This window comes from Eutrigla gurnardus (assembly GCF_963514095.1).
Source record: "Eutrigla gurnardus genome assembly, chromosome: 17".
NCBI classification, from domain to species: Eukaryota; Metazoa; Chordata; class Actinopteri; order Perciformes; family Triglidae; genus Eutrigla; species Eutrigla gurnardus.
This window is the reverse complement of record NC_139928.1, coordinates 19,500,448-19,518,502: the sequence shown is the minus strand read 5'-3', so window position 1 is coordinate 19,518,502 and position 18,055 is coordinate 19,500,448. Positions and strand designations below refer to the sequence as shown.

Genomic DNA, 18,055 nt, shown 5'->3' with positions numbered 1-18,055 from the left:
ACTATGTAGACGACTATGTAGAGGACTATATAGAGGACTATGTAGAGGACTATGTAGAGGACTATATAGAGGACTATGTAGAGGACTATGTAGAGGACTATAGAGGACTATGTAGAGGACTATGTAGAGGACTTCGTAGAGGACTATAGAGGACTATATAGAGGACTATGTAGAGGACTTCGTAGAGGACTATAGAGGACTATGTAGAGGACTATAGAGGACTATGTAGAGGACTATGTAGAGGACTATGTAGAGGACTATATAGAGGACTATGTAGAGGACTTCGTAGAGGACTATAGAGGACTATGTAGAGGACTATGAAGGACTATGTAGACGACTATGTAGAGGACTATATAGAGGACTATATAGAGGACTATGAAGGACTATGTAGACGACTATGTAGAGGACTATATAGAGGACTATATAGAGGACTATGTAGACGACTATGTAGAGGACTATGTAGAGGACTATAGAGGACTATATAGAGGACTATGTAGAGGACTTTGTAGAGGACTATAGAGGACTATGTAGAGGACTATATAGAGGACTATGTAGAGGACTATATAGAGGACTATGTAGAGGACTTCGTAGAGGACTATAGAGGACTATAGAGGACTATGTAGAGGACTTCGTAGAGGACTTCGTAGAGGACTATAGAGGACTATAGAGGACTATGTAGAGGACTTCGTAGAGGACTATAGAGGACTTCATAGAGGACTATAGAGGACTATGTAGAGGACTATAGAGGACTATGTAGAGGACTTCGTAGAGGAATATAGAGGACTACATAGAGGACTATGTACAGGACTATGTAGGGGACTATATAGAGGACTATGTACAGGACTATGTAGGGGACTATATAGAGGACTATGTAAAGGACTATATAGAGGACTATGTAGAGGACTATAGAGGACTATGTACAGGACTATGTAGAGGACTATGTAAAGGACTATATAGAGGACTATGTAGAGGACTATGTAGAGGACTATAGAGGACTATGTACAGGACTATGTAGGGGACTATGTAGAGGACTATGTAGAGGACTATGCAGAGGACTATGTAGGGGACTATATAGAGGACTATGTAGAGGACTATGTAGAGGACTATGTAGAGGACTATATAGAGGACTATGTAGAGGACTATGTAGAGGACTATGTAGAGGACTATGAAGGACTATGTAGACGACTATGTAGAGGACTATATAGAGGACTATGTAGAGGACTATATAGAGGACTATGTAGAGGACTATGTAGAGGACTATAGAGGACTATGTAGAGGACTATGTAGAGGACTTCGTAGAGGACTATAGAGGACTATATAGAGGACTATGTAGAGGACTTCGTAGAGGACTATAGAGGACTATGTAGAGGACTATAGAGGACTATGTAGAGGACTATGTAGAGGACTATATAGAGGACTATGTAGAGGACTTCGTAGAGGACTATAGAGGACTATGTAGAGGACTTCGTAGAGGACTATATAGAGGACTATAGAGGACTATAAAGGACTGTAGAGGACTTCGTAGAGGACTATAGAGGACTATGTAGAGGACTATAGAGGACTATATAGAGGACTATGTAGAGGACTTTGTAGAGGACTATAGAGGACTATGTAGAGGACTTCGTAGAGGACTATAGAGGACTATATAGAGGACTATGTAGAGGACTTCGTAGAGGACTATAGAGGACTATAGAGGACTATGTAGAGGACTTCGTAGAGGACTATAGAGGACTTCATAGAGGACTATAGAGGACTATGTAGAGGACTATAGAGGACTATGTAGAGGACTTCGTAGAGGAATATAGAGGACTACATAGAGGACTATGTACAGGACTATGTAGGGGACTATATAGAGGACTATGTACAGGACTATGTAGGGGACTATATAGAGGACTATGTAAAGGACTATATAGAGGACTATGTAGAGGACTATAGAGGACTATGTACAGGACTATGTAGAGGACTATGTAAAGGACTATATAGAGGACTATGTAGAGGACTATGTAGAGGACTATAGAGGACTATGTACAGGACTATGTAGGGGACTATGTAGAGGACTATGTAGAGGACTATGCAGAGGACTATGTAGGGGACTATATAGAGGACTATGTAGAGGACTATGTAGAGGACTATAGAGGACTATGTACAGGACTATGTAGGGGACTATGTAGAGGACTATGTAAAGGACTATATAGAGGACTATGTAGAGGACTATGTAGAGGACTATAGAGGACTATGTACAGGACTATGTAGGGGACTATGTAGAGGACTATGTAGAGGACTATGCAGAGGACTATGTAGGGGACTATATAGAGGACTATGTAAAGGACTATATAGAGGACTTTGTAGAGGACTATGTAGAGGACTATAGAGGACTATGTACAGGACTATGTAGGGGACTATGTAGAGGACTATGTAGAGGACTATGCAGAGGACTATGTAGGGGACTATAAAGGACTATGTAGAGGACTATAAAGGACTACGTAGAGGACTATAAAAGACTATGTAGAGGACTATAGAAGACTACATAGAGGACTATAGAGGACTATGTGCATTTGTGTTCATGGACAGGATTTTTCACATCTTGATGAATGTTTGATGTATTTCCGTTGGAGGTAAATAGGTTGATGCCCACCAGAAAAGAATTTAATAACCGTGTCTCTGACTGCAGCTGAGGCCGCGATGCACTTAGCCGCTGGATCACACGCAGAACTGAACGCTTAAACGTAGTGAGTGAGGAGTCGGCGGCGGTATAAAACCGGCAATGAAAGGTTTTTTGACAAAGTGTGAGTTCCTGCAACCACATGAGGTCGTTGAGCTCGCAGCCAAAACACAGTCGTCACGGCCTTTCTAAAGCTTCCAGTTAGCCAAGTTTCAGACGAGGCCGTCGGCCTGGTGAGCTGGTCTGGATTCATACGCACTTCCAACAACTATAAGATAGTGTAGGTTTGCAACAGTTTCCAAAATGATATGTCACGAAAACAGCACAGTAGCCAAAGTGGTCGAAAAAGTATGTGCGACCGCCACTAGACATCTCTCTACCACGGCAACCCCAACATACTCATAAGTGGCACCCGTGACGTACAAACTAAAAGTGACCAATCCAAACTAATTACAGCCAATCTGCAGAACTAACACCCAAATTACCCAATTACCAAGTAGTACTGGTGTTGAAGATTAGCCTTGGACAGACACAGTGATGCACACGCACTCACACACATGACCCATCGTAAAAGGAAGTACATGAATGTGTGTGTGTGTTGAAAAACAGCCGGTCAGCCAATCAGAAAAATAAATGGGTGTAATTTACAACCCAGAAAAGCTAGCAGGCAGTAGGAGGAAAATCACCTTCCTGTTTGATTTGACTCTTCAGGGTTAATGTTCCCCACTATGTGGCATGCTGTAGAATAAAAATGGCTGCTGTGGGAAAAACAACCCTGAGCTTAAATTCCTACACATTAAACCTTGTAGGTACTTGTGTTTCTGTAGTGCATGGATGAGTGGATCCGTGTGTGAGAGACAGTGTTTTACTTGTTTGTTTTTACCACATGTGTTGTTTTTTTGTATCCGTGTTGTATCTGGGAGAGATAGTTGAGTGCAGGCCTTGGGCTCAGTGTGTTTCTCTGATGGCTAATACAGCCCACACAATGGAGCGTTTGATAAGAGAGAGCAATGGAGCGCTTTAGAAAGGGATTGTTTTTTCAATTTCATTTAAATTGCATGTGATAGGGTAGCAATTTCTCCCCACATGAGTGTCACTTAGATAAAAGTATTCTATCTGGGCTGTTTTGCAAAAAACGGGCGGTGGAGTGAGAAATGTTCAGAAAGCCGGAGTGAAGGTCTGCTGTAGCGTACCATCGAATTCCCACCCACTCATCACTTTTTCATCTAAAAAGGCAACGCTACAAAAAAAAGCCTGGGATATCGATTTAACTCCATAAATGTTTGATAATTTGTTTAAATATTTCGCTGAATCCAGAAGCAACCGAATCAGTGGTGAAGAAATCAAGCTGCATTTTAGATGGAATCTATCGGACGGAGGTGAACGCAGGTGCAGCACTACGGTATATGGTCTCTGTGGTCTTTTAGGTCTCTAAAGTCTCTAAGGTATATAAGGTCTCTGTGTTCTCTAAAGTCTCTGTGGTCTCTAAAGCCCAAGTTATGCTTCCGCGTCGACACAACGCAAGGGGGCTTGCGGACCCCTGACGTCCTTGCGGACCCCCCTTACGTCAAACGCAAGGGCCTGACGTGCACCTCCCAAAAATCCTAGACGCGCGTCGAGGCGACGCAACACCAACGCAGCGGCATTGGCTGTGATTGGTCCGCTAACTACATCCGCTGGAGACCGCTATCCGGTTTCCACTCATAAACACCACCATTTAAACTTTTAAAAGGCTACTTTTATTGTTTGCACCTTGTTTTATTGTTTGCACCTTGTCACTTTTGCACAAAGAAATAAAACACCAAGTTCTGAAAAAGTGTGGATGTTTAAAGCCGGAAGGTAAACAAATAGGCTATAACGAGGCTAACGACGATATGTCAAGAGTCTCGGTCGGTCGGTCAGTCTTTACAAAAAAACATAGCGCCCTCTATCTGGCATTGAATTGCATTTCGACACGTAAACCCAACGCAGAACCATCACGGTCTCCCAGCAACTGCGTGGCCGTTGCGTGATCACTACGTGGAAGCATAACCGAGCCTTAAGGTCTCTTTGGTCTCTAAAGTCTCTGTTGTCTCTAAGGTGAGGTCTCTGTGGTCTCTAAGGTGAGGTCTCTGTGGTCTCTAAGGTCTCTGAGGTCTCTAAGGTCTCTGTGGTCTCTAAGGTCTCTGAGGTCTCTAAGGTCTCTGTGGTCTCTAAGGTGAGGTCTCTGTGGTCTCTAAGGTCTCTGAGGTCTCTAAGGTCTCTGTGGTCTCTAAGGTGAGGTCTCTGTGGTCTCTAAGGTCTCTGTTGTCTCTAAGGTCTCTAAGGTCTCTGTGTGAGGGAACACATGAGGATTTGATGTACTGATATGATACGGTTCAGTATTAGTATTAAGTCCTGGGAAAGATTGTGTTTGTGGTTAATAAAAAGTAGAGCAGTACTAGCAGATACTACGTCCTGTACTGTGAAGAACATGGCGGTGTGTTGAGTGGTTGTATTCCCAGAGATACTGCTTCTGTAACGGCTGCAGGGATGACAGGTTTTTGTAGGCCAACCAGGAACAAACCGGTCTCTCCGCAGAGAAAAACTCTTATATTGTGTTATCCACAGACTTTTTATCAGACCTCCAACCAAAAACCCATAAACAAGACATCTTCGGTACGAGGGAACCGAAAGTGTATAAATGCTGACTCACTCAGGGTTTGAGGGCTCCATTGCAGTTCAGTGGGTCAACATGAGGTCCGGATATCTCCTTGAGACAACCGATTAGAGCAGTATAGTAATTATTCAAGGGTTGACAGCTTTTATTTTACTGATTGTGAGCGATACGACTCCATCAGTGTCTTGAGGAAGAAGAATGATGCGAGTATATTTGAAAGATCAACAAGTTTAGGCAGATTTTGTAACAACAACAATTAACAGAGTAAATCCAACTGTTGGATTCAATGTTATATGACGTCATCATTTTCTCCTGAAGTCTGTTCATGCTCGTTCAAAAGTTTTGTCATTAATCAACTTCCATACTTTAGTTTATGTCCAAACACACCATCTGGCGTTGGTTGCCCTTTTAATGTGTTAATGCTACCTGTTGAAGGGGAACCATGTTAAAAACATAAACTCATCCTGTAAACAAATCTTTTACTAATCAGTCACTTATTCCAGCACCTATATTTAACTGTTGAGATCTCTAGCGTTCAGTGTTCTTTGATGTGAAAGGTGTGAGTGTTCTCTGAGGGGTGATTAACACCAGCTTTGCATCTCAGTTCAGGTAATTTGTCTTCTGTTCATGCAGCCATGATTTGTTGTTTATTGAAAAGGCAGTTTGTTATCGATCGGCAACTTCAATGGCAACCATCACCGGTGCAAACTTTGATAACGCACACAAACACAGCAATCCCTCCCACCGTGTGTGTGTGTGTTTGTGTGTGTGTGTGTGTGTGTGTGTGTGTGTGTTTGTGTGTGTGTGTGTGTGTGTGTGTGTGTGTGTGTGTGTGTGTAGGTGTGTAGGTGTGTGTGTGTGTGTGTGTGTGTGTGTGTGTGTGTGTGTGTGTGTGTGTGTGTGTGTGTGCATCTCCAGCTGCGAGGATGGACCGCCGTCATTCTGTTTCTCTCCCTCCTCCCTCCATCTGTCTCTCCATGCCGGGATGATGGATTCCTTCTTTTTTCTCTCCTCACCTTGAATCCTTCCTTCCTTCCTTCGCTCCCCTTCTTTCCTACCTCATCTTCATCTCACCTCCCTCCCTCCTTTCTCCACCTCCATCTCCCCTCTTCTTTCCCCCTTAACGGTTGTTTTCAAATTCTCTCTCTCTCTCTATATATATATATATATATATATATATATATATATAGATCCATCCATGATTCTCCCTCTCCTTGAGGACGGTGTAAACTTGGACCACACCACCACCTGCTGCTCAGGAGGAGGAAGTGCAGACATTCTTTAACAAACTGTACTTCCTCACGTGTCCCTTCTAGCATCTAACTATGTAAATGTAGGGTTAATGGGATGTAAATTAGGAAGAATCAAGTCATCAAAAAAGACACACAAAAAACAACAATCTGGTTTTTATGAGGGATGTTTCTTTGGTAGAAAGCTTGATTTGGAAAACAGTCTGAACCCAATTGTTTTGTTTTTGCATCATTTTTTCATCATTTTTTTCTTCCTCCATCAACAATAAAGAATGAGGATGACGTCACTTCTGGCAGAAAGAAACGCTCTTTGTGACAACAAAGAAAGAAAGTGTGTTCTTGTCTGATGCAAATGTGAGTTTTAATGTATTCAGATGCATTCTTGATGTGTTTCACAAGCTGTGTTCACTGTAAGAGGAGACTCAAACTACTGTACGTACAGCAATTATGTTCTTTCTCGCCGCAGCAAAGAAATGGGCTTCATTTTTGGTGAATAATCATCCAAGCATCAACTAAATGTAGGTAGCCGAGCTAAATGAGTGCAGATCATAGGGGTAATTATCCTTTTATCATGTGCATCACATGCAGCGAGAGCTTTCACGTCAGCGCTCCTGATGAAATGTGATTTCATGACAAAAAGGACCAAACAACCTGTGAAAATAACAACCCTCCCTTTGTTGTTCCTGCCAAAAAAACAACCCTGTTTACAACCGATGATTGGGCAGAAACCAGCACAGCTGCATTGAGAAGATCCACAGAGATCTCTGAGATGCTTTTATTCTACGATATCAGGGATTTGTTACGCTTATGTGTGTGTGTAATAAAAACACAATGCAGGGTGGCGTTGAACAGAAACGTGGGTTTGATTTCCTGCTTTCCTTTCTGTTGATGGCTCATTTTACTCATGTTCAATTAAAAACAAACTAGTATTTCCTGTGTGTGTGTGTGTGTGTGTGTGTGTGTGTGTGTGTGTGTGTGTGTGTGTGTGTGTGTGTGTGTGTGTGTGTGTGTGCGCGTGTGTGTGTGTGTTGCTCAGCTACCGTTAATAATGAAGCACCGCTGAACCACTCAGCCACTCACACTGTTTTCCTCTCACAGGCTTCAGCAGCAAAACACATAAAAGCACAAACATTGCAAGTGAGCAGCATTAAAGCAGTCGTGGGTTTTAAAATGAAGTGCTGATAAAAAAAAATGTTGTTTTTCCTCTTTCTCCCACAACAGAGGAGGAGAGAGAGTTCACCCCGGGCCCGTCGACGGGCGCCGTCGTCGGCGGTATCCTCGGCGCCCTCGCCTTCATCGGCATCATCGTTGGCATCGTCTTCTTCATCCGTAAGCGCCAGGAGGACGGAGAGTAAGTATTTTTACTAGCCTGCATCGACTTCATCGTTTATTTCACTGCCACGAGCAATTAAAAAAATGTTCCTCCTTCATTAAATCTTATGACGTGTCATGAGGAGCCCCTTCAGAAGCAGCTCAGTCACAAATCCTGATCTGAGGGTTAATAGTGAGAGGGTGAGGCTGCCGGGGTCATGCTGAGTCAGGGCTACAGAAAAGGTCCTCTCCACACATCAGAACGGCGATCACAGAGGTGTTGAGGACAGGAAGCAGCCACTTTGTCCTCACAAAGTAGAAAGAACAGATAGTGGGAGAGCAGGATAGCCATGGCTGACCCCGAATCCAGACTACATCTGGGGAGTCAGACCACCATGGCTTCTCATGTGCAGCAGTAAAATAGGTTTTTTTTACAATGTGATCAGTCCAGCTGGGGCACCAAATCCCCCACCTCCGAACCCCCTTACTTCCTGCCCCTTACTTGGACAATCCATGTATCATTCGTTCTTTTTAGATTCAATGGAGGTCCAGGACGACCGATTCGTGTCTTTAATTTGATGGATTTGTACACAAAAGATATTCCCACGTTGCAGCAATGTTGACTGTTTTACTTCAAAAGACAATTTCATTCCATAAAGCCATGTAACAGATCCATCTGCCCCCAAAACATGTAAATAGTGTTGAGTACTGATCGATGGAAATATCTGACAGAAGAGCTCCATCATGTACAAGCAGATCAATGAGGACTGTCCCGACCCCGCGGAGCTCTTTGAGAGGAGATTTGACTCGGGGGACTTTCATTTTAACAATATCCGACGGCTGAAGAGACGTCAACACAACACCTCGTCCTTCGGACCGGCCGCCCTCGTGAATCAGAGCTGAAGTAACAGATATCGTACATACGAGGTCTCCGGTTCAACTCCTCCTTTGTCACCGCGGTGCGAGGAGAAATCACTCTCATTCTTCACTCGATACAGCCGGCACAAATACAAATCTGCTTCTGACTTCAAGTGTAAAAGACCTTAAAATCACCCCTTTAATTGATTCCTTCTTAATTCAACTCTACATTAAAACATTAAAGGACTAATTAATAGCATCTGGATCGGTTTACGACGGAATGGGATGTCTTTAGGGCTCAATTTACGTCTGTGCTCTCACACAGTTGCACAAATTGTTTCTTTTGTTTCGTACAAAAGAAATCCGGAGTCTCAACAAAGCAACAATCAAGGACAACGCCGTCTTTCTTTCTCTCCCATCAGGGGCCCCCCCAAGCACAAGCCTCCTCCCCCCGTGAAGGCCGGCAGCTCCACGGAGATGGTGAGTGGTCGACACAACTCGAATCAATCTTTATTGTCACCTCGATTATATTCCACACACACACACACACACACAGTCCATCTGGGCCATAATGGGGCTAATGGCTATTGATTGGCGATCTGAGCAGGCTTATGTGTGTCGAAATAATTAGCTTGGTTTGTAAAGAGCTCCATTAGGGTGCTTCTGTCCTCCTGCCCATGTTATCCCATCATTCAGTGGCTCCTAACACGTTACGCAACGAGACCCAAACCGTGCAATTTCATGTTGATGAGCTGAATAAAAGACACGTAAATGGCCGCTAATGGCTGCAGCTGAAATGGCGTTCCCAGGGTTCAACAGTGAAAGTTTATTAGACGTCCACACAGTGTCTCCGAGATCACCATCTGTGGAATTTCAGCAAACCTTTACGTCTCGTTACCTCTTTAAGTCCAAGTCAGGATCCAGCCTCTTTGAGGGCGACGTTAAGTCCAGGCACACGTTTCTAGGAGCAGAGTGCAAGGTCTCGGCCGACGGGATTATTTTATTAGTTATTACTATTTTAGAATGAGCATTTGAACTGAAATCTAAAAGCATTTATTTATGAACTGGGCCTTTAACATTGTGTGGGTTGACCTGAGAACCCACGCTGCTGAAGTGGATTTCTCATTTTGACCTGAAGAATGATTGAAAGCTCCAGAACAGCTGTGTAATTTATAGTAATTGGTTTCACTTTATTTCTATGTAATTATTCCATATGTGGTCCTTTACCTGCCATATATATATATATATATATATCAGGAACGGTAAGTGGTAGAGACACGGGCTAAAGACTGACGTGTTCAAAAGGGTTGAATTAGGTCAGACGCCACCCACTCTACGACCTCTACGACCCTCCCTCCCAGAGATATAAGCAGAAATGTGAAAATTGGGGTACGGGTTAGGATTAGGGTTGGGTTGGGGTTAAGGTTGGTTTAGGGTTTGTGGTTGGGGTCAGGGTTGATTAGGGTTAGGGTTTGGGTTAGAGTAGGGGTTGATTAGGGTTAGGGTTTGGGTTAGAGTAGGGGTTGATTAGGGTTGGGGTTGGGGTTCTTGTTTCCTGTCTTGTTCCCTGTGATGATGTGGTTTTTGTGCATGTAGCTGACCAAGCCATCCAAGCCGCCCACGGCCACAGAGAGAGCTCCTCTCAGCCCGGGAGATGTTTACTACGAGCCCACAGGAGGAGAGCCCGTCACGGTAACTAAGACAACACACACACACACACACACACGTTTCTGCTCGCTGACACATGAGCCACGTTCCTTCACAGCGGGCAGCACATCTGTTTGGACAGCTCCAAGCTGTTTTTGTCGGGGCGTCATGGTGTTTGTACTTTGTACCAATCAGTCAAATGATATTAATTTAAAGTTGTGTGTGTGTCTAAAATTGTACTGGTGTGCAACTATAACTTAAAGTTGCACTGGGGAACTTTTAACTGGTTAGGAAACAGCTCTCAGTTTAATGCTGATGCCTTTATATGATCTACATAAATAAACGAGACCATCTGTGAGAAGATTGAATATTTCTACTTGCTTACCATCGGGAAGGAGTCCACTAAAATCAGACTGAAATCATGCAGAATTCACCAGAAACTCCGACTCCAGTGGGGCCTCCAGCAGCGACCAGCCTAGTCCACGATGGTAGCCAAGACTGACACCACGCTGCTGGAGACCCAGGCCGGATTGCTGGTCCTGCTGGAGGGAAGGGGGGCACTAGAGAACCAGAACCAGGACTGAACAGGGCAGATTGCTGCAGTAAAATGAGTGGTTTTCCAAAGGGACTCTGGTGCAGCTAAAATCATCGCTAATGTTCCTCGTTAATATCTCATAATTCCACTGCTATGTAATGAGTTTTATGACTGCCATGTAAGGTGAGTCTTCATGTGATTGGATTTCCATCGTTACATTTTAATGTCACATGATTTGTAATGTGCCACCTTGCAGAACCTGGACGACGAGTCCACCGGAGCCTTGAACGGCGGCGCCCCTCCGGTCCTGGACGACTCGACCACGTACGACAAAATCAACGAACTCAATGCCGGCGGTCACCGCGGCAATGACTTGGATTCAGCCAACCACGAGCCGTCCGCCGCCAACATCTCCCGCGGCGAGAGCTTCGTGTCTCCCGCCATGTATGTGTAGCCATGGCAACCAGAGCACATCACGGCCGCAACGGGCAAGTTCCAGGTCACCTAAATTTGCATGAAAAGCAAAGGCGAGCACACTTGTTTCCACTCGATATCTTTTATTGTAAAAAGGTTTTTAACCTACCCACGATGACACTTTGCATCTGAGTTGATCTTTCTTTACCGGGCACATTTAATGGGTGTTATGGGTTAAAATCATTGCATCTTCCTGTGAATACAGGAGTGAGCAGGGCTGTTTCCACATGTGGCGACGCCCACTTGTGACTACTGACAAATAGGAATGTTAGCAAGCTTTTTCTTTTCTTTCTTTTCTTTTGCATTCACAGTTTTGCTCATCGGTAATCATCGAACATCTGGTAAAGAAAGGCAAAATATCAAGGTTTTTAAAGCCGTTTGGGATGCACACACACACAGTAATGATGTCTGTCAAACCAGAGATCATATGCTTTGCATATAATGAACGATATGTTAATTACATGGATGAGAGGCGCTGCCATGTAGGTGAGCTGGAACACTCCCTCAGCTAATTAACACACTCTGCCTGATGCCTGCAGATCTCAATTTCTGTTACACACATGTCAAGTGAATTTGAAGAAATATTAAAATATTATAAGCAACATTTTGTGCCATGAACATACAAAAAAAAAAAAAACTAATTATATTATGTAAATCTACCAATCATGGGCTCTTCTGTTTACAGCCGTGGAAAGTGATTTGAACACTTTTTTCCCCTCTAAGTAAGGATGAAAACACCCGGCTCTCGGTTGCAGCCTTGCACCGTCGAGGAAGTAAAACAAATACCATCTTTGAAATCCTTTCAAAGTACTCTCCTTCCACGGCTGGTTGGGTTTGAATTACATACCATCTGAATTCGGTCCCCAGGAACTCCAAAGCACGTTGCTCTCCAAGCAGCTTCAATTATTCGCTCAAGCTGTTTGAAGGTATTTCAGTTATTTATCAACTCTTATATTCAAGAAAAAAAACAGCCTTTTCCAGCTCCTGCCAAGGCGACAGTCCAATAAAGAAGCATTCTACTTTATTACGTTGTCAGAGAGCCTCGTGTCCCCCGGAGCATCGGGCTCCTCTTTAGCACCGACAAAAAGGGAAGTGACATTGTTCTGAAGCTCCGTAACCTGGCAACATCACATGATTAAGATGCCACCATTCATAATTTGCAAGAGTTGGTCGGCGGCTGGCAAGCACACACACACGCCACAGGGTTCTTACATGTGCACCACACCGCCAACGTTTGTGTTCGGTCCTCTAATAAATCACACGAAGCCAGAAAACACCACCAGGAACGTGTTTTCACAGGATGTGAAAATGCTCAGCATGTATTAGAAAAATACTGCCATTACGGCCATTTAATCAGATTATAAATGGTCACACACTCTGATACATGCAGAACATTTTTACATAATTACAAAATAGCTCGATTGTCCACTTTTAAACAAAAAAGAAAGGGAAAATTAGGAACTATGCCTGGCTGAATCAAAAATTGGTCTTCATAGATGTCAGATGGTACCAAATGATGAACAAACTGTAAATAGTATTGATGAATAATATATTGTTGGTGAAATGTGTGCACATAAAAAATAAACAAGTGTCGGTGTTTCAGTGCCTCTGTACAGGGGATGGAAGTTTGTTAAATGTCCAATGGAGCGGTTTAAAAAAGAACAAAAAACAAGTGTATATTGCTACTTTACTTTTCACGGGGTCATTGAGGTTGTCACTTAATACTAAAAATGTTTTATTGGAATATATATGGAAAAAATGAAATGGTGTGGATTTAACTCCGTGTTCATATTACTCTGCATGGCATGATCGGTGGCTTGTTGCATCACTTTCTCCAGGCTGTTTGGGAATAATCTCCATTTGTGAAAACATTCTTGAATGTCCAAAAAAAAGAAGCTGTTTCTTTATTTTATTTTTTAATATCTCCATCTCAATGCATCGTCACTTTCACGCACACCACAAGCACAAAGTCCAATTAAGTTGAGAGGGCGGGAGGGTTTTTTATTTTGTCGTGTGGCGGCTCTACAGGCTTCTTTTTTGTTTTTTAATCTTTCGCACTGATTCAAAATGGAAACGTCATCTCTTCAATCCACGGAGATGAATCTAAACTGTTTATTAACAGGTATTAACGTCGTTAGAGGAGGCAGACTTTTAAACGAAACCAAATTAATACACGATAAAAGGAAACGCTTTCTGCGAGGTCGGCACAAAATGCAATATTTTAATTTTCCCCGACGTATGACAATCATCTGTTAATAATCAGTTGTCGCTAGCTTTGGTTATAATGAGTGTAAATGCTATAATAGAAGTACCACTTTCTGCTGCATGCTAACTGAAATAGTGCTTGATCCATCCTGTTGATTTTAAACTGATGGTGTTGGAATTGATTTCTTCTTTTGGTTCCCAACGATAAGGTTGACTGAAGGATTCATCCGGGTATCGTTTCAGGACAGGTGCAGGACAAACAGGGACTTCTATCAAGTCCTTAGTGTCCGGGATGTTTTATTTCTATTAAAGGGTCTGCATGCTGCATGGACCAATGAGAAGAGTCGGACCACCATGACGCGTGCATGGCTGAATGACTTGTTTATATGATGCAGTGTCAGACAATCACGTGTGATGTGCTTCGTAGCCCTGCAGAACACAAAAAAAGCAGAATTAAATGTGACGGTTTTGCTCGTTATGATGTAATGAATACAGGACTTTTTTAGTTTTCTGTGCATTAATGTGTTTAAAATGTTGTTGCCGGCGGGCCGCGGTTGATAGATTGAGCAAAAAAAAGGGAAAGAAGACAATCATTGGGATCCATTTTATCAGAGACCAATGACTCAGCAAGCATCCAGGATTGAGTTTCAGCGCCGCCATCGTATTCGGGGATCATTCGGTTTTACCCAGAGCCTTATATGTTTAATGGAGTTGCTTCATCTTGAATTGCAATCTCGCCAAGAATGCAGTCTGCGGACTAAACCGGGGGTTGCAAAGAAGTAGCAGCCGAGTCAGTTTACAGGCGGTGTTTGCCCAAAAAGAGGTCGTTTTTAGAGGAGGGGTGGCAGTGATTTCAGACTGCAGGAGCTAGAGGGTTCATATTTGGTGATTTAGGCCCGTTTCGGGTCCGAACCAGAAACACAAGCTGTGAATGTGATCGCTGCTCGGTCTGAATCCGATCCTTTCCGTCGCCCAACCTTTCTCTGTTTTTTAACCCCGCCCCCTCTCCGCTCCCTCTCTCACCCACCGCCATCACTGCTTCTCATCACGGAGCCAGACGTGCCTTCTTTATGTTATTTTTAGCTTTTCAAAACTCACACTTCTGTTTGAGGACGGATGATAAAAGGGGGGAAACACACAAAACACATGATGGGGTTTGACATCCATGATGGCAACGCTTAAAAAATGAAATAATGTACACACTGGAGATGTAATCATATTTTTGTGGGTGCTTATCGATTTAACTTTCATATATTTGTGTTTATCACGGATGGAATATCATTTTGTATGCTTTTTTTGGGAAACCTATTGTACATGTTTTACAAATCATTGTCTTGTCAAATAAAATGTAAACCAAAAGGACGGGAAGTCTGGGTGGTGATTACGACCTCCGTCTACGTGGAGAAGCAGCAGGGCAGCATGGTGGAGACCCGGTAAGTCACATTTATTTACACAGCACATTTCATATGACTCATGCTGCTTTAAGAAAGGAAGCAGAAATATAATACATGACAAAAACACCATATTTAAGAACATGTAAGATATTTAAGAGAGGCTGATTAGGATTTGATGATCTGAGTGTCCATCAATAGATTTAAAAACAATTAGAAGTGTTTGTAATTGTTTGTTTTACTGGGAGTGAAGTTAAAAGCAGGAGTAATGTGTTTCCCTTTTTTTTTATATATATTTTGTTTAAATCTGAATTCGGGTCCTGAAACCCTTTTGACGGTTTAGTTTCGGACTCTTTAACTTCGTTGTGGGTGGTTTTATTCCAAACCCCCTCATCCCCCTCAAATCACCTGAACCTGAAGCTGTATTTTATAACGAGTTCCAGCCTTTTTCTCTGAGTCTGCACACCTGAATGAAGCATGAGAACTCCCACAATGCTGTGCTGTTAAAGTGCTGGTAAGGTGAAGAGGTTCAGGCCGGTCTATGATAATGTCTGTAGTTTATTTTGACAAAAGAGTAAACATGTTTTCTCTTTTGTGTTGTGACTCTGGTTCACAAGAGATCCCTAAACTAAGATGAGCTGGAGTGTAAGCCTTCGGCTCTTTAGCCGAGTCCCTGTCAGACGAGATGAGATGTTTGTTCACTTTTGTGGCTAATTAAGCGTAAAGCCAAGTTCATCCTGGTCCCCGCCGGCTCTGCTTCTGACGGAGATGTTACGTGAGCATCAGGAGCTGGTTTGAGTGAAACCAGACAGAAGCTCGGACTCGTCATGTGAAATGTTGCACAGCATGGATGACAAGGGACTTCAAAATATGCATATATTAGTGCTGTCAATTTATTAAAAAAGGGTTATAGCTGTGGATTAATCACCATTCGTAAATATATATGAAAAGTTCCCATTTTCTTGTTGTGGGAACAAAAAGATAAATGACAAAACGTGTATATGCACCAGAATATGAAGCCTCGAGTACAAATACTTACATTTCATTATACTGAGTACTTATTAATACCATTACAGTTCTAAAAATAACTGGGAAACATTCATATTAGTGTTTTCCTGATACAAACCTGCTGTCAGTTACACAGTAAAATAAATAGAAAATAAACATTGAAGGCAAAAAGAGACTCAGAGGAGCAGCTTAAAGGAGAATAGTGCTGGTCCACCTTAAAGGTCAGCCCAGCTTAAAAGGTCAGCCCACCTTAAGTGTTCCTCGGCCAAAGTGGGTTTTTTTGTTGTTTTTTTTACTTTATTCCTAAGTCAGAGTTGTTGTTAACTTTTGGGATGAAAAATGCCCTTTCCACCCTTTTAGATCGCGTCCCCAGCCCCACGAAATATCTGCTGATGAAAAAAATTCACAAAAAGTTTCACATCAAAACATGCACAAAGCATGCTTCCATCAGCTCGCACCAACCCATAATATCATGACATCCATCAGAGCTGCAGAAGGTCGTGAGATTATCTCTTGAACAGTCAAATCAAACATCATGTCCCGCCTGTCCGTCCCGTTTCACTGAGAGATACATCAAAACACCGAAGACAGAGACTCTAATGAAGTTTCAGCTCGACTTCCCAGCGAAGTCTTTGTGAGGATTCCCCGATGGAATCCAATATTTGAGGTGTAAATGAGATTACTGCATTTAAGGTGGACCAGTAAAAGGTGGATGGGCTTAGAATGTAACTCCACACACAACCTCCTCCGTCTATATATGAATAAAAAAGTATTTCACCTCAACATTAAGGTGGTTTTCTCCTCGTGTCGATCCAGTAATCGGCCCGATGGATAGACTATTAGACAAACTCCTTTCATTGTGTGACGCTGATTTAAAGAGATTTACTCTTTTGTGTATTTACTTTAAACACGGCCTCTCCTCGCCACCACCAGCCTCCATCACTCCCAGTAATGAAAGCACTTATTAGTGTTTCCCAAAGCCGGAGTGAGCAGAGATGTGAGAACGGGAAAGAAAAGACTGAGAGATGGAGGGATTAGTGTCGGCCGGTAGAGAGGTAGACTCAGACAGATTAACAGACAGAGAGACTGGGGGGGATCAATGGGATGTTCAATAGGGAGAGATATGAGGAGAGAGAGGAGGAGGGGGAGGAGGGGGAGGAAGAGAGAGATGAAGAGGAGGAGAAGGAGAAGGAGGAGGAGGGAGAGGAAGAGGATGGAGAGGGAAATGGAGATGAAGAGGAGGAGGAAGAGGAGGAGGAGGGAGGAGATGAGGAGGAGAAGGAGGAAGGGGAGGAGGATGAGGGGGAGGAGGAGGGAGAGGAGGGGGAGGTGGAGGAGGAGGGAGAGGATGGAGGAGGAAGACGAGGAGGAGGAGGAAGAGAAGTAGGAGGAGGAGGGAGAGGAAGAGGAGGGAGAGGGAGATGAAGAGGAGGAGGAGGTGGAGGAGGAGAAGGAGGAGGAGGAGGGAGAGGAAGAGGATGGAGGGGGAAAGGGAGATGAAGAGGAGGAAGAAGAAGAGGAGGAGGAGGGAGGAGATGAGGAGGAAGAGAAGTAGGAGGAGGGAGAAGAAGAGGAAGAGGATGGAGAGGGAGATGAAGAGGAGGAGGAGGAAGATGAGGAGGAGGAAGAGGAAGATGAGGAGGAGGAGAAGTAGGAGGAGGAGGTGGAGGGAGAGGAAGAGGATGGAGAGGGAGAGGGAGATGAAGAGGAGGAGGCTGGAGAGGGAGAGGGAGATGAAGAGGAGGTGGAGGAGGAAGATGAAGAGGAGGAAGGGGAAAGGGAGGAGAGGAGGAGGAGGAAGAGGAAAAGGAGGAGAGGAGGAAGAGGAGGAGGAAGAGGAAAAGGAGGAAGAGGAATTGGAGGAAGAAGAGGAGGAGGCAGAGGAAGAGGAAAGGGAGGAGAGGAGAAGGAGGAGGGAGTCCCCATAAATAAAATGGCCGGTGAAAGTGAGAATCCCCAGGTCTGATTGTGGTTATCGTGTGGAACAGGCGGCGATGGGAGATAATTTGGCGACGGTTATCCTGAAAATAATCAGGTGAAAGAAGTTTCATGTTGCGTTGAAGAAAGGAGGGAGAT

General features: G+C 43.6%; 2 protein-coding genes across 2 annotated transcripts in view; both read left to right on the top strand.

The window, feature by feature from the left end:
* Window positions 1–14,939, top strand: part of pvrl2l (PVR cell adhesion molecule related 2 like) — a 237,039-nt gene extending 222,100 nt beyond the window's left edge. Inside the window, exons 7-10 of the mRNA XM_084031653.1 lie at window positions 7,772–7,901; window positions 9,142–9,199; window positions 10,316–10,411; window positions 11,158–14,939. Of these exons, the coding sequence (XP_083887779.1) occupies window positions 7,772–7,901; window positions 9,142–9,199; window positions 10,316–10,411; window positions 11,158–11,355 (482 nt within the window). The 3' untranslated portion in view covers window positions 11,356–14,939. The remainder of the gene's footprint in view (window positions 1–7,771; window positions 7,902–9,141; window positions 9,200–10,315; window positions 10,412–11,157) is intronic.
* Window positions 14,940–17,083: 2,144 nt separating this feature from the next.
* On the top strand, window positions 17,084–17,633 carry LOC311027427 (uncharacterized protein; the record flags this gene model as incomplete). Its single annotated transcript, XM_084031454.1, has 2 exons — window positions 17,084–17,179; window positions 17,541–17,633. 2 exons carry the CDS (start codon window positions 17,084–17,086, stop codon window positions 17,631–17,633), a joined length of 189 nt encoding a protein of 62 aa, XP_083887580.1.
* Between the last annotated feature and the right edge of the window lie 422 nt (window positions 17,634–18,055).